The following is a 23,254-nucleotide window of genomic DNA, read 5'->3' as shown; positions in this document are numbered from 1 at the left end:
CCACGAGAGGTATCGGGTAGGGTGTGCCAAACAAAAATAACCCAACTCCTGAGAACCAACAGACACGCGTCATCCTTTGACAGATCAGGAGAATCGATTCAACTAGCGACCGACACAAATAACGATCTCATTTGACGATCGACGGATAGAATCCAGGACATCGCGTTGCTATTGTAATGCCTCCGGAGGTCTTTAAAGAAAAATTCTGAAGAGAATACCTGAATACGGCAAAGAGGAATTAGCAGCGAGTATAATAATTAACAGTTTCAAAATATATACTATTCACCATATATTACAAAGGATGATTAAATCAAAGAGGGTAAAATGTTTTTGTTACGAAACCAGTCGCGTCATTTCTAAACATTAGAGAAAGCATCAGTATTTTCCCGGGATAAAGCAGCCGGAGCTTGAACCTCACATCTTCCCCCAGCGAACACTGTGATCTAAGATACAAGGACATTCACCCCCACGCCCATGTACGCTTTTATAGAGTGGTGTTTCGACATACGTAAACCCAAAAAATGATGAGGAGTTGAATAACCACTGAGTGAGAGAATCAGTACGATTGAGATTAAATGCTCCGACAAGTCACTTTGAGGCTACGTAAACAGATCGAAGGAGATCACCCCCGCCTCGAAATTGGAAGAAACGATCTGTCGGTCAGTCGAATTTGAAGCTCGATTAGGTTCGTCAGAAGCCGCGTGCGGGGGGAATTGGGATGGGAACAACGCAGATGTGGTCCTGACGACTGCAAGGCGCTCGAGACGAAAAGACGCGTAACTAATTATAAAGGAAGTGAGTTCAAGAAGGAAATAAAGAGAAGTAAGAAAAACCAATAACCCAGACAATAAAATTTCGAAGGAAAGACGAACAGACAAGGGACAAATACGAGGACTTAAGTCTCAAGTGCCAATTTTGTTTAATTAAGAGTATGTGAAATGAAGGGTGGAAAAAGGCAATCACATTTTGGTTGTTGTTGTGTTTTTTTTTAACTTATAAACTCCCCCCTTTACCCTAGCACAAGCAAATCATACGGAGAAAGAGAGAAAGTTAGAAGAGAGCTGAGGAAGAATGCGAGAGATGTGACAGAAAATTCCAATAAAATTCTGTAAAATGATTTGAGAGGCGAACTATCCGGACGACCACGCAAACGGGTAGACACTCTCTATTCAGCTTTCACTTTTGTACACTTCTCGGTATGAAGGGAAACAAAATACATTTTTTATTGCACGTTTGTAAAAATGGTAATAAAAACATCAGACGTGTTCCCCGAGAGTAATTTAACAAATTGCATGATACTTATGCAAATGAAGAAAAAGTAGAGTATCCTCCCAGTTACGTTAAGTTATATTTATCCATCTTCTGGAGGACGTTCGTCGAGATAAAGATGTGTCTTTATTCGATTTTAAGAAAATTAAAAAAAAAAAATGTTGTGCAAAAGAAACTTGAAGGGAAGAAACAAGCAGATATATATACATACACGTATCTCACTCTAACATTTAATTATACGTTTCTGTTTCATTTTTTTTTCCCTCGACATTTCTACGGTTTTATTCTGAACGTAAGACAAAGTCAACTGCAGTGACAGAATTCTGAGAACTACTTGTCCTGTACCAACGAAAAGACGTGACATAACAAATCAAAATTTTACTTTCTCCTTAAGAAGGAGTGAGCGAGTTCTTTGAAACGTCTTTCACATTTCACAACTTCGTCCTACCTTTCCATCTGCTCCCAGGTCTATGCATAAGCCACCTACATCTTCCCTTGGAACGTCTTTCTACGAGAAGCAAATCACTTAGGAAGCCACTCTTCTGACAGTTACCCGGTAACCAAGAACCCAAGTTGGGATTTCGAGACCTATGAAATAAGAAACATCCTGTAGATTAAATGACTGCTGTTAAGAGAACGTGGAGATGTCAGGCAAATGTGTGACAATTTTAACACCTTCCCGTTTTAAAGAGCGTTAGAAGGGTTGCTGAGTTGGGCTTCAGAATAAATAACCACCTAATTCGCTATTCCTGCCAATTAATTATATTATTAAAAAGAAATATAAGACGAAAAATGTTACTGAATCTTCCATAAATAAAATCACTTTTTGGTAACATCGAATAGGGAGCGGAAACGTTTAAAGGCATCCGACAAGTTGTCGCGAGGGAGACCTACCAGTTCACCCCTTCTCCTTAGACTCACCCCACTACCCTCTAAAAAGGGGGGGAACTTATGTCTGGACAGAATCCAAGTGTGTTTAAATTGCTAATCGCGCATTATCCGCTTCCAGACAAGAACTGAGAGATTTAAAATGGGTCTTTTTTTTTTAACAAGAGTAGGAAATGGAACTTTAAATCTGAAGTCTATTTACTTAAAGGGAAGACAGATCACAAAATTTCTATGCCATTAAATAAGAGTCAATCATCTTTTAAGGCCGAGAGCGTTCTCTGGAGTAGATCCAGGTCCGACACGACCAATTCACCATTATCTGTCTACAGTGTCGCCAACTCTTCAAAATTGTTTTTTGGGGACGGAACGTTCTAACCAGATCACTTAACGTGAAAAATAAAAACATCGAAAATATAAGTGTGTGACATCTGTTAGCATTAAGGCAAGACTGGCGGTTAATAAACGTATAATTTAATATCACATTACATCTACACATAAATTTCAACCGCGGTTCAACACTAAAAATTATTTTATTTTCTATTTCTAATTTATTAATATTCATTTAGTCTTTATATTATTTACTTTACAGGATGATACAAAAACAACAACAAAAACGTTCACCCACACAAAATCATGTTAAGCACGACGTACATACAGAACAACTTCGAATACGATATTAAAAATACAATAAATCTGGAAGAAAACATCATTTGAAATCTGATAAACATCTGACTAAAAGTTGCATTTAAGAAATTATATTTAAATTTATATAATTTTATACACCTGAGGATGGTTCTTTAAGAACTGAAACATGTCGTGTAAAAAAGTGATCGAACATTTCGATAGAGAACATCATTTAATATATTTTAAATATTTAAATGTTAATTATAGTAATATTTTAATATTTAATGGAATTTTATTGTGATTAGACTGAAAAGATTTAAACAAATATATATTTATCACAATATGACGCAACTTTATCATCTCATTGAAAAAGATATAAAGGTATAAATAATCATGTAAAATATCATTATTGCTAATTCCTGCTGTATTATTTACCATATCTTATTTTACCATCAGACAGGGTGTTAATACAATATCATAAATGGCTTTACACCTGAATGACGGAAAGTCCTGACATATCAGCTTCAATGATTTTCAAAACAGTTTACAGAAATTTGATGATACTACCTAGACATTAACTTCAGATTGAAGTGCTATTTCATATATATACCCTGCATTCGAGGGCGAAGATTTTTTTTTCAGCAGTGAGACCTGTACGCGGACTGATATTTGACGTATAGTAGAGGATGGAAATCAGTCAAAAAGGCTACGTCAGTATCCTCTTTACAGGAAGTCATAATTGCTACGATTATTTCAACGGCTCCAAGAACACTGTCATGCAGAATTCCGACTGAAACTTGAGCCCCCAAACCAAATGGCAGTCGCTTCGTCAAACCTTTATGAGTTTCAAATTAACGACGTCCTTCCACAACACACAATGCCGTGGCCTGTATTTTAATAGGCGAGAAACGAGGTGTGGGGGGAAAATATTCGTCGAAAATTGATGGTGTAGTTTATTTTTTCCGTGGGTCGTCACCCCACAAAATAAATCTTCTGAGCCCCAGATATTAAACAGAAATTGCATGAATTTCTGCAGATACATATAAAATAAACGGCATATCCATTTAGCTATCGTTCCCTTATGATTTAATGAAATGTAGAGCTTTATATGTAACCTGTGCAAATATGTAAATGTCCAGTTTCGAATTTTATTTTTATTTGAGCGTTTATCATGGAACTAGGTATGATTATCAATGTCCAAAAATCCGTATTAACATTGCGGACGCAGATAAATTTGACACTGAAATAGAGAATAAAATTAGATGTTAGAATATCACAAGGGTGTTGGCACTGCCATCAATTTTCTTACAGAAGTCTGAATTCAGAGGGTGGGGAACCTCCATGTTAATGAAGTTGGGCAGGGCTCGGGCTGTTTCCTAGAACGGCCGCGTGGCGGCTCTACCGACGCGTGCCGAACGACGTGACGTGACGCAGAGAGGATCGTTATGGCTTCGAGTTGCGCGGTGTTAAACAAGAAAGGACACGCGAAACATTTTAACATCCGCCAACCGGAATCTTTCGCGTCCCTCTTCATTATTTTAATTATTTTATTGTAAATTTTTCTATTGATTTGAGATTTTCAGGGAAATTTAAATGTGAATTGTATTATTCTGGGATATGACGCCGTGGTTACCAAACCTTCGGAGAAATTTATTGACGTAAATACGTCTATACGGAAGGGTAATTCGGCAAAGAACAGTTACGAAGATGTGTAGGATCCATACCAACAATGTGTAAATATGGACCGACAATGGTCAGCTTTTATATGAACTCCTGCGTTCATAACAATTTTTTACTCCTTTACATAAGAAACTAATTGTTACGTCATCTGTTTACTCGTCATTGTTTTGTTTCATTACTGACGTCAACAATCCGCTTTCGTTATTGCGGAAAGAGCTGAGATGTGAATCGAAGAGTGCGTCGTAGACTACATAATTTTGTGCTGGTAAAAACGTTTTAGAATATCACAATTACTTATCTTATATAAGAATTATTAAGAAACCTGTGATACTCCATTTTAGTTTTGATTAAATTGATCGTTGCCGGTGGACGTCGTGGTCTCTTACAATTGAACAAAGTTTGAGGTAAGGCGTTTGTGTGTTGCGTCATACTACGTAGAGATAACAAGATGGATGACATTGAAGGTAAAAGAGTCCGTAATGCAGAATATATGAGAGAGTACAGAAAACTTAAAAAAATAGATGTATTAAATAATGAACCCGAAGTTCACAAAGTAATACCAAAAATTAATGCAGAACGTATGAGGGAGAGATAATTAAGCAATGTCTTAATCAAACTATTTACTCAATTGTAAAGCATGTTTAAAGGAAATATTTAGAATAAAGCCAATATATAAACTTCCTTTCATTGTATTTATTATCTAAATATAATTTAAATACAAAGAAATATTTACGTCAGATTCTCCGGAATCGTGGTTCCACCATCAATTTTTCACTTTAATTTTATTATTATTATTATGTGATCTGCACGCTCTCGCTTGAGCACCTTATGGGCATGTCCATCTGACCCCTTTTCCCTGCGAACGTAGGCAATCTACATTTTCTTCGCATAACGCCTTGAAATCACTTACATTTTTTTTTCCAAAATCCGTTTACAGAAAAAACAAATAATGGACAGATATTACAGAGCATAATGAATGATAAAATTGTTTGGTAAAACCGATCAGAGGTAAGTGTGTCTGGGAATTTTATGCAATGGAAAGCAAGAAACAGTGTACAAAGAGATTAAAGTACGATGCTGAACTAAAAAAAGGAGTAAGTGTACCCAGTCCGGAGACGTAGGCAGTCTCTCCAAAGTCATTAATTACTGCCATGAAAGTACCTGGGAAACAACTACGTAACCAGTGAAAATTAATTAATTTCCCTTCCATGAACACTCTTTCTTATTTATTTTCCTTATTTTACTCTCATGAACCTTCTAGTCAGTTCCTTTATCGACAGAGCTACAATTTTTGCTTCGCACTCTAAAAGTGAGAATCCCATTACTACTTCGGAATTATAAAAAATCTCGCGACACCGAACACATGTTCGGTTAGATCACGTTAGATCAGGATATGTTGGGTGAGGTTGGGTTAAGTTAGGTTAGGTTGGATAAAGTAAGTTTGGGTGAGGTTAGGATAGGTTACGTAATGTTAGGTTACGTTACGTTAGGTGAGGTAGGGCTGGGATAGATCAGGTTGGGTAAAGTTATGTCGGGTTAGGTTAAGTTAGGTTGTGTTAGGTTAGGTTAGTTTGGGTTGAGCTCTGTTTGGTTGGGTTAGGTGAGGTCAGGATAGCTTAGGGCAGATTGGGTGAGGTTGGGTTAGGTAAGGTTAGTTTAGGTTACGTTAGTTAGGGTTAGGTTGTGTTAGATTAGGTTAGGTAAGGTAAGGTTTAGTTTAGTTAGGTTAGGTTAGGTTAGAGTAGATTAGGTTAACTTTGGTGTATTTTAGGTGAGTTTAGGTGGGAGAGCTTTATCAATATTTCAGATGCCTTTGCTGTATCCATCATCAGGGCAATGATGGAGGCAGCAAGGTCCTCTGAAACCTTGGTCATCTACCGTCTACACGGCGTTACAACCCAGAATACAACCATCAACATATCAATGAATGATGATTCAAGCAATTTTTTTCACGTCTTATGAAAAGTTGTGACAACAACTATTCAGTTACTTATCTTACAATGAGAATTCTTATTAATATTCATTCTCTGAGATGTAATAATTTCTTGACACAGGAGATGGTACGAGCGAGGCTTTATGCGAAAGGCCGAAGTTTTGAAAGCAACATCAGGATCCACGTGGCAGTGGACAGCAGACAGCAGCGCCACGACGTGGACATCTAGTGAAGCTCCCGTCAGCCTGCGCTTAATTTACGAGTACGTACTTTGAATCCTAAGAATAAGATTCTCTTGATAAAGAAAGAAAAATCCGTCAAAGATCTCATAAATATGTAAGCGTTCACATGATTATCAAGATGTTTTACACTCTCCTTAAGTCTCTTTTTGTGTGAATGGTTATGCAAATCTGTTAGTACGTGTTTTCCGTGTCACAGCCGGCTCCGAGATGAACCTGATCAACATGGACGCGGAGAACCGCGTGGTCCTGAACGTGGGAGGGATCAGACACGAGACGTACAAGGCGACTCTCAAGAAGATCCCAGCCACGCGTCTGTCGCGGCTGACAGAGGCTCTCGCCAATTACGACCCAATCCTCAACGAGTATTTCTTCGATCGCCACCCCGGCGTCTTCGCCCAAGTCCTCAACTACTACCGGTAAGCCTCTGTTCATCGCTGATGCACAAACCCCAAAGATAAATATAAGTATTCCTAAATCACTCACCGACTCCTGTGAAAGTAAATTTACGTTTTTCAAATTTTTGTAGAATGTCAATATTAATTTACTCAGCGGTACATGTACGTTGTTCATTGAAAAATTAATATTATTCAGCCTGATCGATAATTTCTCCGTAATTGAGGAACCTTCCAAGTTTCAATTCCCCATTCACTAAAGTCTATAATTGATATAAGACAATTGCGTAATTCAGATTATTAATGCGAAAAAACGTCACGATTTGTGGTTTCTCTGGCAGGACGGGGAAGTTGCATTACCCAACTGATGTGTGCGGGCCACTGTTTGAGGAGGAGCTAGAGTTTTGGGGTTTGGACGCAAACCAAGTGGAGCCCTGCTGTTGGATGACATACACTCAGGTAAGAAGCCCTTTGTCAATTCCAACCACAATAACACTCTCAGTCCCACCCTTTCCACACCACCCTGACGATGGAGGCAGTAGCAAACCTGAAGTGTCAATCAATATCTACCAAAATACACGGCGCAAAACAGCCGTGAGAATCTAAAATCTCAGCTGGATAAAGACTGGTTATTTCTTAGGTTATTTTAAGATTCTGCATCAATTACTAAGGTCAAATAGAATGGAAAGAGATATGGGTAGATGAAAATAATGAAAGATGATTAAGTGGGAGAAGTATTTGGACTCTTTTAAGGTATGTCCTGTCGCTTTTACAACAGATATTAAAGGCTGAGATAATCTACTGAAATCTCGCCGTTTACTTACTGTAGTTGTTGCAGAGATATTTAAGTTTTCTCGGGGGCCGCCTTCTGTAGCGACGAGTCATTTGATGAAGAGGGGTGACGTCATAACGATTTTCATCTTCAACTTCTTAATTCTTCTCTCGCCTATTCAAATATTCTCATAGACTTCCTCATGATGCATTGTGAGGAGCTTCCAACACCATCATCCATCAAGTCTTGGCTCTTCCTACAACGACAAAAGAATTTAAGAAAATATACTTTGATAATGGAAACAAGTAGAAAGGCACGCTCCAGACTAGAGCGCTCTCTTCTCCTCGCTGGCTTTTCGTAGGCGCAAATAAATTGTACCGGTAACCTAGTTAAATAATGCAGAAGAGATGTATAAACATCAATGCTTAGGAAACCAATCAACAGTATCCATATTATAAGCAGGGAAAATTCAATAACGTGACGGAATACCAAGGCTATCGAAATTCGATTCTAGACTCGGGCGATAATTATTCTCTACTCGACCACTGTTAAAGGATGTTGAGTCCAGTCTGTCAGTCTGACGACTTTCGGCCGAGGCGTGAACACAAATTATCTCAGTCTCATTAAAATTATAATACAAAAAATTCCATGAAGCAAAATCCTCGTTGAGAAGCTAATATTACGCTGCGATAGTCAAGAAGCTCCGATTTCATTTTCCTAAGATCCATTTTAATATTATCATCACATCAATGCCTACGTCTTTCGAGTGGTACCTTATGTTAGAGTATACGTATAAAATTGCATGAAGAAAAAAACTAACCTTACGTTTAAATTCGTTGAATACATTTTACACAGAAAAATTTTTCAAACTAAATTTATAAATTTAATGATGCAGATTACATCAATCTATTTGTGCCACGGAGCCGTATTTTATGTACCGCGTACTTTTATAAAAAAATGTGATGAAGTTTAATTTGATCTTCGTGTTAAACAGTGGTTTTTATCAAACCAATACAAAACAAAATCAAATTTACCTCACAACTTTTAGCAAAATCGTCTGTGCCAAATTTTGTCGAAATTTGTCAATTACTTTCGTAAAAGACAGATGAAAAAGGTAATCTGATTCTGCATTCAGTTCGTGCCCCCTCTGAAAAGTACGCATAAAAATTTGAAACTACACAAGTGTTCACTTCAACACGCAAACAAAAACCATCGAAAGTCGTTACGCTGACAGTCGCCTAGTGACTGGTGTATGCGGTAACAGCATGTCATTTGTTCAACATTTACCAAGTGGACGTATGAACAATGAAGCTTAATGGACGCGAGCAGACAGACGTGTGTTAGGGGCGGAGACACGAATGTATAACACGATGGAAAATCTGGAAAGAATAGACGAGCTTACCGGCTTGCAAATGTACAGACAAAAGTTCTACTAGTATACACGGACGTGTGTGTAAAACAGGCTTGATATGAGCGAAGTAAAATGAGACGAGCTGCAGGTCTGACAAAAATAATTAAAATTTTTAATAATCATCGTATACGAGTAATTATCTGTAAATGGCGCTCTGTTAAAAATTTAATTAATTTGGAAATGAACAAAACGGAACGGACCTTTACGTAAAAATAAGAATTGCCAACTCAAATCTTTCTTACAGGCATTGGAGTATGGAAAAAATGTGCCTAGCAGATTGGCTAATTGATTTGCTTGTTGGCTGTTGGGTGGTTTGTTAGCCGACTGAAATAATGCTTGACTAATTAGCCACTGTATTGTGAAGGACACTGTAGTGGCCTATTTTAATATACTATTTCGCCATTCGCCTATTGAAGTGAACATGAAATTTATTAGAAACCTAGTACCGGTGAGCTATTTTATACTGACAAGGTTGTACTGTGAAACAAATATTGACAAATAGATAAAATAAGAATAATTTTTGTTTATTTGGAAAACAAAGAAACGTGAATGTTAGAAGTTAGAAAATAGACAAAATTAAAGATAACAGTAGTTAAAGGTAAAGATATTTAAAACTTAGCGTGCAAGGGAAATATACGAAGAGAACATAAACGGACAGAGACAATGACGAAGGAAAGATGCGAAATAACGCGGACATAAATTAAAGGAGAAAGAATGGGAGACGAAATGTAAGGGAATGGAACATCCGGACAGGCAAGAGTGTTGAAGAGAGGCGAGCAACGAGACAGACTGACACAAGGACATGAACAGGATGACGTCCGTGTGATGGATGAGCGACCCGTGCGTTCCAAGAGCAGACACTGCGAGCGGCCACGTGGCATATGACGCCTCAGGCGGCGACCCGTCCTGGCGACTGACAGCCCGGGTCACTTTGTCGTCCGTACACACCAAGTCCACCAACGCTTCTCTGCGTCTTTCCATCTATTTATTTATCATCAAATGTCTCTAAATTACTTCTTTGACCCTTTGAAAACGTAATTTTGATTCATTTCTGTCGTTCCCACGCGGTATATGCTTTATAGTATCACGGTGGTCTAGCGGTTAGAACGCTGGCCTTGTAATCCTGGGGTCTCGGGTTCGATTCCCGGCGGTGCCCGAATTTATAACTTGTGTTGGGCAAGGCCGTGGTCTAGGCAACACGGAGTTTTCCTCCGTGGCATCCCAACAATTACTCCATTCACACAGAGAAGAAGGCAATGGCAAACCACTTCTGGATCATCTGCCAAGAACGTATATGAACAGGTCCCAGTCCGAGAAAAGAATGCAAGGATCCTGTTCATATGGACCTGTCGTCAGACAGAACACTAAATAAAAATAAGATGAGGTGGTCTAGCGGTTAGAACGCTGGCCTTGTAATCCTGGGGTCTCGGGTTCGATTCCCGGCGGTGCCCGAATTTATAACTTGTGTTGGGCAAAGCCGTGGTCTAGGCAACACGGAGTTTTCCTCCGTGGCATCCCAACAATTACTCCATTCACACACAGAAGAAGGCAATGGCAAACCACTTCTGGATCATCTGCCAAGAACGTATATGAACAGGTCCCAGTCCGAGAAAAGAATGCAAGGATCCTGTTCATATGGACCTGTCGTCAGACAGAACACTAAATAAAAATAAGATGAGGTGGTCTAGCGGTTAGAACGCTGGCCTTGTAATCCTGGGGTCTCGGGTTCGATTCCCGGCGGTGCCCGAATTTATAACTTGTGTTGGGCAAAGCCGTGGTCTAGGCAACACGGAGTTTTCCTCCGTGGCATCCCAACAATTACTCCATTCACACACAGAAGAAGGCAATGGCAAACCACTTCTGGATCATCTGCCAAGAACGTATATGAACAGGTCCCAGTCCGAGAAAAGGATGGAAGGATCCTGTTCATATGGACCTGTCGTCAGACAGAACACTTAATAATAATATAATATGCTTTATAATCAAACTTAAACAAATGCCATAAGGCAAGCGACTGCCTCCTCAAGGCTTCGTGGGTTGATGTTTAAAAAGTCATTTCACACCCAAGCAAAAAATATGGAGAGGAGATTGTTAATCATTGGAGCGATTTGCATTACAGAGGATAGGGGTTTATTCTGGGGAAGCTGAGTCTTGGCTGTAATTCAGCGACGTTATGTAGACAGCATAAAAGAATGGTTTTGACTGGCTGATGACCAGAAAAAATATTAGTTTACACAGTGTGGAAGAGAGACTACACTTACCGACGCGGATACACGAGAAAAAGTCTGTCAGTCATAACAGCGGGTTATTGTTAAAACTGTCAAAATCTTATCGGGTTCTATTACGTATAATAAAGCTAACTAACAAACAAACTGCCTCCGTGGAGCTGATTATTTCCATGCAGGTGATCAATATACACTTCAGTTAGTGGAATAAAGATAATGTTAGATTATAAAATTATATAATCACCCCCCGAGGAAAAAAAAATTCTGCCGTTAGACAGTGGACCGGGTGAGTCACACAAGAATAATTGGGGTGGGTTAAAAGAACTTTACACTTCCCTACCGACAATCAAACCCCTATCTCTCACTGTCAGCAGACTTCAAACAACATCCATGGCTAAAAATAGACCACTCAGTGTACCATTCTAGCAATCTGTCTTCTACTGTGAATGACATTGGTAGACCTGTCTCAGTTCAGGAACAAGGTCAGATCTGTCTGTAATGGTAACGTACCACAAAACAGGTTCGAATCACTTTAACTTTGATTCAAGCCTTGCAAACCTACGTACTCAGTCTCTGTGCTATTAATAGGCTGAGGGTGGGGTGGGGGGTGACTGTGTTGATGGAAACAATTATCAATTTGTGTGGCGCCTTAACTAAGTTTGCTAAGTTGCTTCTTGTTTTAGAGGCTAGTGACGGCACTGATCTGGTTACTGCGCACAACAAACACCAACCTAAATGCGGAAATTTTCCTCATTCTCCGTCCTTATAAATATCCACATTACGCCCTTGGCTATTATATTCCCGAAGTCTGCGACATTAACTCTTTTACTGGATTAATTTCATCAGGAATACGACAATTCCAATGCCGTCAGGCAACTCCCCTAGTTATTAAACATTCATATTAATCGATTCCATCTTCCTGTCAGACCGCAGCTACCGTCAGGGCGATTGCCCTGGTGATAAAGGAGGCATCAAGGACCTCCGAAACGTCGGTAACCTCTTAAAACGCTACATTACGTGAGAAATCATAATACCGTATCCACATTTCCACCGCTGTGAGAACTTGAACCTCATTTTAAAAAAGAGATAAGGAACAGATTGGAAAAATTAAATTCGCCTATTAAGGGCCATAGGTTTGACTATAAATACGTGTATGCAGAAAATTAACATCAGGAACATAAAGTATGTTTATACCAAAGAACAACTCTCATTTTCACTCTTCTTTTTCAAATTGATTATTTTCTGTCATCTGACATTAAAAAATTCTTGTAAAAGTTCTGTCACGTGAGAAGATCCATTAATAACGAAAGTCTTCCTCGTGGTTCGCGTATCACAGTTTGGTGATTCACTGTAACTGAAACTAAGCACCACAGAGTGGGTGTCATTTCTCACGTCACCAAGTTTTGGAAGTAATTTCGTATCTTGTCCGCCCACATCAAACAACCATCAGACTTCTCCTACCCCTTATCTTCAGAGGAATTCCAGAACACACACACTCAAAAAAACATGTTTTGCCTGAGACCACCACCTCAGAAATTTTGGAAGGAACCCAACTCTGCAATTCATCAGCAACGCCTGCGGAATTCTGTTGATACTACACGCTGTACTGAAGTGTTAGAGAAGTTGCCTAAGCGCTCGGCGAATGACTGTCTACTCGGATTACACACGAACCAAAGCTAAGCTCCTACGCATTCACCTTCAAGCCAAATCTATTCAGCATAATAAGTACAATGATTAACGAAATACAAATATAAAACTGCCAGCCCATATTCAATAGAATCTCTAGAGATTTTTTAGTTTTAATGACAATAGGATTGGTACCTACATGTTGGCATTCAATTATCGTATATTTTGACCACAATGTCTACTAACAGGATTTACATGGTTCTTAGAGAAAACATAAAACATTTCCCTAAACAGCATTAAATAGTTTATAATGGAGACGCGTTGTGATTATTTGAGGTATCGTGCTTCAAAGGCTTAAAAACACGTCCCACACATGAGACTCAAAAACCCTTCCAGCTTCAAGAACTCCTTTTTCAATGGGGCTGTTGTTGCGTGTTGCAGCATCGAGACACACAGGAGACGCTGGCGGTTTTGGACAGACTGGATCTAGACACGGACAAGCCGAGCGACGAGGAACTGGCGCGGAAGTTTGGGTTTGAGGAGGATTACTTCTCGGGCACCCTGTCATGGTGGCAACACATCAAACCAAAGATGTGGTCCCTCTTTGACGAGCCCTATTCTTCCAACGCCGCCAAGGTAAGCCCTAAATAAATTTCGCGTTCTCTGTTCGAGGATCAAACATGAAGTCTCCACTCAAAATCGAATTTTGTTTACGCCAAAATAAGTCACACAGAAATTTCACAGTAACTTGGGGTTTAATGATCAATATTAAATACCTTGCCAACATGTGACTCCATTCATCCGAATATAAATCCCCCCGGGGGTACGCGAAGACATCTTAGGGGGTACGTGAAATTTAAAAATATATATTATTTTATGATAAACACTGAACAATCAGTAATGCAATTTATTTAATTTATTTCAGATGTAGATTATATACTATGTATAACTTGAATTATACAGCAACAATTTTCGGGGTACAAAGTTGAAGAGAAATTATATCTGGGGGTACGCGAACAAAAAAAGGTTGAATACCACTGCTCTGGAAGACAAGTCCCTGAGGTTGATGAAGATTATGATGATCTCAAGATCCAACATACAAAATTTTAATATTTATCATCTCGTGATTATCTTTGGACCAAGAGCTTTAATTACATTGTGTAAGTTCTTACTATTCTCCTCATGATTAAGGTATACAGTTCATTAACGTCTTTCAAGTGCCAATTGAAAGTTTTTAACAAGCGGGCCTATTTGGTAATTACCCTCCGACTTGGCTCATGACAAAAGCAACGATTCCAAAACGTTCTTTCGAGGATCAAACCTGATAATCCCAATTAAATTGCAAGCCTACGTCTGTTGTAACACAAACTAGACTTCGGTTTCAGGTTCATGTAAGCAGGTCTGCGCATGTCCGACTTTTAAACACAAACATCTCTTCTCAGTAGACATCCCGTTCGCTAGAATACAAATTCATAACAGCAGGAAGTATCTCAGATTTTAATGTAATTTGGGTATCACAATTAATACGACTGGGGAGACACAGGGTTTGTTTTGGATAATTCATGAAGTTCTCGAAGATCAAAGTTCTGTTCCTAGAACGTCTCTCGGATAAACACAAAAGGACATTAAACATTGAAGAAACACCACTAACTGATAATTAAGCTGGTAAAAGCATGGAAGTTTATAAAACAGCCTTCCACTTTGAGCAGTAAAACCAAAGTCTCAATGTAATACTTGCACGCGCGTCAAACAATGCAAAGTTAATTAAAAGTTTCCTTACAGGGCAACAAGGAATGGCAAAAGCTGGCGTTTTCATTTCTACGTGGTTCTGCCAGTTTATATTGCTAAATTGCTTTGCACCATCTGATAAATTATAAATATTATCGTGACAACGGACATGAAAGGTAGTGGACATCATCTGTCCAAAGGCGGTATATCAGAAGACAACTTTCATAGAACCTGGTCTCGATAACTGTTGTGTCTCGGCCGGGAACCGAACCAGTTATCTTCCGAATACAATTAAATGCAGTACCGGGCAACTCTGTGAAAACCATTTATGTTATAACCACCTTCCCCTGTCTTATTTCTGAATATTATATTTATAATCCTTTAGTAAAAAAAATCAGAGACTTATGTACGCGTTAGGTGTGATTAAAATATTCCGGCGTGTCTGGTGTTATGATGGTCGGGGGAGGAGGGGGCGAGATGAAATAAAGTTAAAAGCAGTTTGTTTTTAATTCTAGCTTATGTGTGTCTTAGACTTCCGTCATTGTCAGATGATTAAATAATCAAGCGAAACGTTTCGAATGATGCTTTTTCCTCCGTCTTCAGGAGTAAAAAATTGGGACATAGCGTACAAATACTCCGTTACATCCTGCAGACCGACAAACTCTCGATCTGTGTACAATCTTCAGACAGTTTCTCGTCGGTGTATTTATTGATTACTGTGGCCCTATCATCCGTTAAATCCTCATATACCTCTCCCTTCAATATCAGGAAATTCCTGAAATATCTTTCCTCTTACAGCCCTCTAAAAAGTTTAAGGAAAAAGAAAGAAATCATCTTTGTATAAAATTCGTCGAATACGGTGATTTATGAATCAGTGGAATGTTTCAGGTGGACAAGAATTCTTTTATTAAGTGCGCCCGGTGATACGTCAGTGCAGTCACGTGCTCAACACCCGATACATTCCAAAGTACTAAACTAAAGAATCTGGAATTCGCCGAGAATTCGCTAATCTTTATTCCTGTCACGAAGAAACCTATCTAGAGCGGTGTCGACCAATTCCTCCGTGTAAAAAAAAACTTCGCCCCATATAATTATCTCAGAAAATGAGTTTATAGCTGCATTACGAAGGTCTCAATTTCAGAGTTAAGATCCGAACCCAGGAGTTCCAGAACAGAAATCAGGAATGCAAACAACCTCATTTTATAAAAGCCCCTAATCGAAGGAACAGCATCTAAGTAGGCGACGACCGGTTCCTTTCATGTCGTCTTCATTTAATTATTCATTCAATAAAATCCTCTCGATGCGAGAAGCCGCGTAAAAATGGCGTAGAAATCCAACGTTTCGGATACGCCTTCTGTCTCCATCATCAGGAATGATGTCCATCTTGAAGCGATTTGTCGCTCGAGAGGATTTTATTATATTTAGTCACAGCGAAACAAACAAGTCATATAAAGTCACGCATCACTATGCGCTACACTCTTCAGTTACTGATAGCGTCATTAAATAAACTACTATTTTACAGCGACGACTACAAGAAACACCGAAAGAACAGTAATCCTCAACCACAACAGTGAATTCAGGAAAAGTAAAAATGTTCAATCCCGAAACCTTTTGATAGCACCTCATCTGGAATAAAAATAATGACACCTGGAAACGCGGCACGACACAAAAGTAGGTTATATCTTAATGAACCAAAAACTACGGATCATGAATCCGTGTCAGTTACATCCACACACTGCGACTACTTCGTTACGAGACGTAACATCACGTTCATAAGGCGACGGCGGTGTGGAGTTTGGTTGATTTTTTATGGCAGATGATGAAGCCAAGAAAAATGGAAAAAGAGTGGCGATGTCTCAGTATAATCCGATACCCCGCAGACCGAACTTGTAACGAATGAAAAGCTTGAAGCTTGCCATAACACTTGTCAAGGCTGTCCAAAGTTCGTGAAGTTTCATCGTTCGGTCTAAAATGTAAAAGTGACCTACATACATTTAAACATTTGAAATATAAATTATATTCGTGACAAGAATGACAGAATCGTTTGAAAAAGCCGTCTTTAAATGAATTTGTAAAGACTATCTCATCTACAGCCCACGCCCTGTTCACTCCCGCTGTCTAATTTGTGAAAGGCTTTCAACCAAATTTAATAAATATATTTTTATTTCTTTTAAAATAACCCGATACTTAAAATATTAAATTGTCTACATCACGTTAGGCGTACAAATCTTTACGCACAATTACAATTATTTTTTGAAGGAACACACATCAACGTTGTTTAAAACGGTGTGTTGTAAAAGATCCCAAACTCAAAAGAAATAATCGAAGAGCACACTCGAAGAAAAAAAGTGTGAAATGTCTAAAAATATCAGCCTGTTTCAGAGACTCCTCTTCAACACTGTACATCTCTTGTTTAAGTGTCTTTTCTGTGTGTCCAGACCTCACATACACCTCTTCAATGACCTCTGAATACAAAAGGTCACCAGAGAAACTGAATTACTTATTCAACACGACGTATTTGCTTTCTAAGCGACCCGACTTCAACACCCTCACGGACTACACGGGTAACCATCTGTCTTCCTCGGAAGATCTCCCCCCCCCAAAAAAAAAAAAACTTAATTCGTTCCTTAGTCCAAATATTTTAATTGAATAAAAATTTTCTTGGATATTATCCATCGTCTAGTAAATATAAAACGTAAAACGACGTTTCGGAGATGGGACTCTATCTCCGTCTTCAGGTTCCTACACAGTTGGGCCCACTAGATAGAGCTAATCCCTATCTCCGGACCTCTTGGATATTATCCATCGTCTAGTAAATATAAAACGTAAAACGACGTTTCGGAGATGGGACTCTATCTCCGTCTTCAGGTTCCTACACAGTTGGGCCCACTAGATAGAGCTAATCCCTATCTCCGGACCTCTTGGATATTATCCATCGTCTAGTAAATATAAAACGTAAAACGACGTTTCGGAGATGGGACTCTATCTCCGTCTTCAGGTTCCTACACAGTTGGGCCCACTAGATAGAGCTAATCCCTATCTCCGGTCCGGAGATAGGGTCCAATCTCCGAAACGTCGTTTTACGTTTTATATTTACTAGACGATGGATAATATCCAAGAAAATTTTTATTCAATTGACTCTTCACCATCGTCAAGAAGTTTTAGATTTGATATACCAAATATTTTAGTATCTGCTCAGAGTTCAACCCACCCCTCCACCTACGTCATCATACACCATCGCTCCTTCGTCTCCACTCAATCCCACAGCAAGGAGATGAAGCGCTAATAATGTCATCAAGACACGGACAGCCTTGGAACCATTTTGTGAAGCTGCGACTTTGTTTATAGATGATTTATTTATCACGACAAAACATGACAGCCCTACACTGCCCTTTCCTCGCAAAGGACGGCGGGTAATTCCGAAAAGCCACATGACAACTTAGTTGATACAGCTCTCAGAATCCATTCTTCTCGAGACTAATCTATCTGTAGATTAGGGGCCCTGTACCCACAAAAGGCCTTGGTAACACCAAGTATCGCTTTCCTCCGTCTGACCACAAGTTATAGTCCGCGACTGTAATCTTGAGACTTGCGGGGTGATAGCGTCTGCCTTTAAAGCTACGGACTTCCTGCATTCATTGCAAGTCTCAAGATTACAGTCGTGGACTGTACTTTTGTAACAGTTGTGCGTAAGATGTCAACAGATGCAAGTAAAAATGATACTATAAACGTTATAAACTTTTAAATATGGTATATGAATGACACATAAACGTTTCCAAAAACACCATTAACTTCAACGCTTAACTTATCCATTACATAATTTAACGCGGGCAATAAAATTATTATTTTATATCTTTCGAAATTTTGCATTATATGTATTAGCCATCTGTTGTTTTGTATGGGTGCGAAACATGGTCTCTCACTCAGAGTGAGGAACACAGATTGCAGGTGTTTGAGGAGGATATTTGGGCCTAGGAGAGAAGACGATGAGGTATCGAGAAAACTGCATAATGATGAGCTTAAAAATCTGTACTCCTCCCCCAGTATTGTCAGGGTGATTAAGTCGAGAAGAATGAGATGGGCGGGGAATGTAGCACGCATGGATGGGGCAAGAGGTGTGCCCCGGGTATCGGTCGGGAAGCCTGAGGGAAAGAGACCGCTGGGAAGACCTAGACGTAGATGGGAGGATAATCTCAGGCGGGATCTATGGGAGATAGGAGTTGAAGGAAACTGGATTTTGTTGGCCCAGGACAGGGTCCGGTGGAGGGCTTTGGTTAATTCGGTGATGAACCTTCGGGTTCCGTAAGCCATCTGGTTGGTTGGGTCCACTATTTGGGAAGCCTGAGGGAAAGAGACCGCTGGGGAGACCTAGACGTAGATGGGAGGATAATCTCAGGCGGGATCTATGGGAGATAGGAGTTGAAGGAGACTGGATTTGGTTGGCCCAGGACAGGGTCCGGTGGAGGGCTTTGGTTAGTTCGGTGATGAACCTTCGGGTTCCGTAAGCCGTCTAGTTACTTACGTATTAGTCATATTTAATTGGAAAACGTTGCAAGTTGACACAGAAATATGAAAACAATACCATTCCATTCATACGTCATAAACCCTCAGGATAGAGGCAGAATTGACACGTCCATTATGCTCAATGGTTTCCATTTTCCAAAAGTGTTAATTTAATTAAACGTAATCTTAACTCTCAAATAAAATTATAACTCAACATTAGATTTGAAAATTTGGGATCCTAAAAAAAGCAGTTACTAATCCAGCATTCTCAAAATTCGTATTTGAGATCGGGATCAATTCCCACGACGTACGTCTTTTGTTCTTTGTCATCTAAACGACTGTAGAACACGGTGTATGAAGAGGGCATTCTGTCTGTGTTGTAGATCATAGGCGTGATCTCCGTTTTCTTCATCTGCGTGTCCATCCTGTCGTTCTGCCTGAAGACTCACCCGGACATGCGCGTTCCCGTCATCAGGAACATCACAGTCAACACCTCGTACAACACTTCGGCGTGGACACTGGACAAGACTCAGACCAACGCCCACGAGGCCTTCTTCTACATCGAGTGCGTCTGCAACGCCTGGTTCACGCTCGAGTTCTTCATCCGGTTCATCGCGACGCCCAACAAGTGGGAATTCATCAAGGCGTCCGTCAACATCATCGACTCTGTCGCCACTCTCAGCTTCTACATAGATCTGGTGCTTCAGAAGTTCGCATCCCACCTGGAAAACGCGGACATCCTCGAGTTCTTCTCCATAATTCGCATCATGCGATTGTTTAAACTAACCCGTCACTCATCGGGGCTCAAGATCCTCATCCAGACGTTCCGCGCATCCGCCAAAGAACTCACCCTGCTCGTCTTCTTCCTCGTCCTCGGCATCGTCATCTTCGCCAGTCTGGTTTACTACGCGGAGCGGATCCAGGCGAATCCTCACAACGATTTCAACAGCATCCCTCTCGGCTTGTGGTGGGCGCTGGTCACTATGACCACTGTGGGATACGGGGACATGGCCCCCAAGACGTATGTGGGGATGTTTGTGGGCGCCCTCTGCGCCCTTGCCGGGGTGCTGACCATCGCGTTGCCAGTGCCGGTCATTGTGTCAAACTTCGCGATGTATTACTCCCACACGCAGGCGCGAGCAAAGTTGCCCAAAAAGCGACGGAGGGTTTTACCGGTGGAGCAGCCACGAGGGCCAAGGCTCCCTGGGGCCTCGGGACAAGGGGGTCCTCAGGGATGTGGAACAGGGGGGCCCGGGGGTGTCATGCCCGCGGGGTGTGGCCCTCCCGGTGGTGTGCAGAACAGACGCATGAACGCCATCAAACAGAACCATCCAAAAGATATGATGGGTCAGAAGATAGGTGAGTGCTGATGGTAGCAGTGTGCAACTGAGACCGCTTGGGCCAGAAGTCACCGTTATTCATTCATTAATAGTTTGTTTAACAACGCTACTTCAAATACTTAATGTCACTACGGGTGGTTGGGTAATTCCTAAGTAACTAATTTCATAACTCGGACTAGAGACGCAACATTTCTGTCAGATCTCACGGGAAACACATTAGGCCCTACGGCAGAGATATATCAGACGTAAAGTACATTTACCGGGAAATTGCGGTATTCTGAGTATGACGCAGTGTAGTCTTGTAGACGGTTACCAACTTTTCCGGAGAAACGTATCGCCTCTGTCTTCACCTCAACCCTGAACACTGAAGCGATAAGATTCTCCGAAACGTCGGCAATCCCTACGAGACTCGACACAACCCAAAAAAAAAAATCCACAATCAACACAAAATACATTTAGCCTCACAAACTGATACAGTTACTTGCGTACATGAACAAAACAAAAGATATAAGTGGTAATTAAACATTAATGCATATCTCTACTTGTTTATATTTCTTCCTAAAATAAAATAAATGTTCCGATAACATAGTGTTCAATATACATCACAATTTGTTTCACATCATAACTCTTTTTTTTTTAAATCTAGACACGTAGTCGGAAAACTTCATTTTCATCTGTATTCCCCCGTAACAATTGTATTTGTCTCTCTAGCTAACCCCCCCCCCCCCCTTCACCGCTCTTCACACTCTGTCTTCGTGCTTCAAAGAGTTAAATTGTAGTACCCCTGCTCATTGTGTCCCATAATACCTGTTAAAATTACATTAAAAATTAACCTGAAGTCACCGCCAAGGAGAACTGTTCATATCTTCAATTCGTAATTACAATTTAATCCGTTCGATTAAACTTATACGGCAAGTAAATTCGATGTCCTCCATTAAAGTATATTCTAACCATAAAAATATATAAGTCCCGCAGAATTTTGCATATTCCCAATTACGTTTCACAACCACAAATTTCGACAAAATGGATCGATTTAAATCGATATGTCCTTGACTTTTAGTCTACTACTGATAGATTCGTTTCCAACCAATAGATGGAGTTCATAAATGACTCTGGCTCAGTCGGTCAGTTTGCAGGCAACAACTCACGCGCTGTTTAGATGTAGTGGCTATTAACACGCTGAAGCAACTGACGACTATTGTACTATATGCTGTTATTGTTACTAGTAGGTGACCCTGGGACCAGAGTGGAAGAACTGGCTCCTATGCTGAACATCAGTCACCCCTGAGCGGACAGCAGACTACAAACAAATAGCCCCTGCCCTTGTTCCCAACCCTGTGGTTCTCAACAGTCACTCCCTCAAAATCCAGGCACAACTTCTGGTGGATTCCTGGCTTTCAATTTGATGTTTTCAATAGACTGTGGACTCATGATTTTGGTCCTTAAGGGGCCCGTCTTAGAAAAATAACAAATATTTCTAGTGATTCCTTTCAAAATACTTCAAGGCTTACGTCTTTTATATTTATCTCTGTTTCAAATTTAATTTTCTGGTACAAGAAATACATCACTGCACTTTATATGGGCACCAAACAATATGAGATTATTACCAAATTAGAAAAATTAGAATCCACTGCATATCCAACGTCAGTTACCTACAACTAACCATCTGCATAAATCATAGCCGATTACGGACGTCGTATGCCAAAAATCACACACACACCTGTCACTTCTGCCAAGTTTGCCAAAAATTATGCAAAGCAGTCACGAAAATTAATGGATGTATCAGTAAACAAAAGTCTCCCCCTAACCTAAACCTGCTTGAGAACCACTTCTTCTGCATGTTGCATGCCGGGACTACGCATGACGGCCATCTCAAGCGGCAGGTAGATACATTCACAGCATACAGCTGCTGTAAAATAGCTTGGCCAGGGTTCACGCGCAATGCTGCCAACCTTAAAATATCTAAGTCGCTAAATCCATTTACCAGGAAAGTAGTCGCACCATTTCCAACTTCAACGCTGAGCTCCAGTGTTTCTCGGTATTATTTATACTCGAAATTAACCCGGTTGTTTAAAAAATTGTATTACTTTTAAATGCCTTTATCATGTATTTGCCTCAAAACATGCCATCTTAATCACAGAACAATTACATTTATATTTCAACAGCTTCATATGTAAGAAAGAGCCACATTGGCTGACTGCTCTCAAGAATCGGCAAAGACGTATAGATGAGAACCCCCAATTCATAAAACTAATAATTTCCCTATACATCAGGCACGTAACAATACGAGCACATATAATATACATTTGATATTACACAAGTTTCGAAATGAGATCTTCGCGATTTACAAGAGGAACTTATCTGCGAGTTAACCCTGGCACCAACGTAGCATCGATGTGTACAATAATCCTTATCCGCCTGCTGCCCATTTTCCGACGATCCTGCCCCCTTCACTGGCTCAAGACTTGTGACGTCATCTTGTTGCAGACGAACATGAGCGGAGGAATTCAAGCCTACTACCACGCACGAACGGTACCAAGAGTGCCGACCTGAGCAGCAGGACGGTCAGTCCCCCCTGACCGAAAAAATAGGGTACAGCCTGTCATTCTTACGTCTCAGCA

General features: G+C 40.2%; 2 protein-coding genes across 9 annotated transcripts in view; one reads left to right on the top strand and one right to left on the bottom strand.

Annotated features, from left to right (window-relative positions):
• Positions 1–23,254, bottom strand: part of LOC110827823 (uncharacterized) — a 194,655-nt gene that overhangs the window by 151,629 nt on the left and 19,772 nt on the right. For 4 of the 5 annotated variants that reach the window (XM_022059877.2, XM_087358621.1, XM_022059874.2 and 1 more), the window contains 2 exons: positions 7,853–8,056; positions 1,718–1,857 (listed from right to left, as the gene is read on the bottom strand). Coding sequence is in view for 1 of the 5 variants with exons in the window: in XM_087358621.1 (XP_087214747.1) it covers positions 8,040–8,056 (17 nt within the window). In the remaining 4 variants the exon portion in view is untranslated. The remainder of the gene's footprint in view (positions 1–1,717; positions 1,858–7,852; positions 8,057–23,254) is intronic. The other variant, XM_022059875.2, reaches the window with a different exon arrangement.
• Positions 1–23,254, top strand: part of LOC110827818 (potassium voltage-gated channel protein Shaw) — a 105,881-nt gene that overhangs the window by 74,978 nt on the left and 7,649 nt on the right. The window contains exons 2-8 of one of the 4 annotated variants that reach the window (XR_002542474.2): positions 6,516–6,656; positions 6,833–7,052; positions 7,370–7,487; positions 13,504–13,698; positions 19,677–20,652; positions 21,860–22,516; positions 23,121–23,221. Coding sequence is in view for 3 of the 4 variants with exons in the window: in XM_022059867.2 (XP_021915559.1) it covers positions 6,844–7,052; positions 7,370–7,487; positions 13,504–13,698; positions 19,677–20,652; positions 23,121–23,212 (1,590 nt within the window). In the remaining variant the exon portion in view is untranslated. Of the gene's footprint in view, positions 1–4,645; positions 4,727–6,515; positions 6,657–6,832; positions 7,053–7,369; positions 7,488–13,503; positions 13,699–19,676; positions 20,653–21,859; positions 22,517–23,120; positions 23,226–23,254 lie in introns of those variants that run through there. The other 3 variants (XM_022059867.2, XM_022059865.2, XM_022059864.2) reach the window with 3 other exon arrangements.

The sequence above is a fragment of the Zootermopsis nevadensis genome, unplaced genomic scaffold (genome assembly GCF_977971745.1).
Source record: "Zootermopsis nevadensis isolate Lab colony 2312 unplaced genomic scaffold, Znev_1.0 Znev_ptg000030l, whole genome shotgun sequence".
Taxonomy (NCBI): domain Eukaryota; kingdom Metazoa; phylum Arthropoda; class Insecta; order Blattodea; family Termopsidae; genus Zootermopsis; species Zootermopsis nevadensis.
This window is presented reverse-complemented; position numbering and strand designations above follow the sequence as displayed.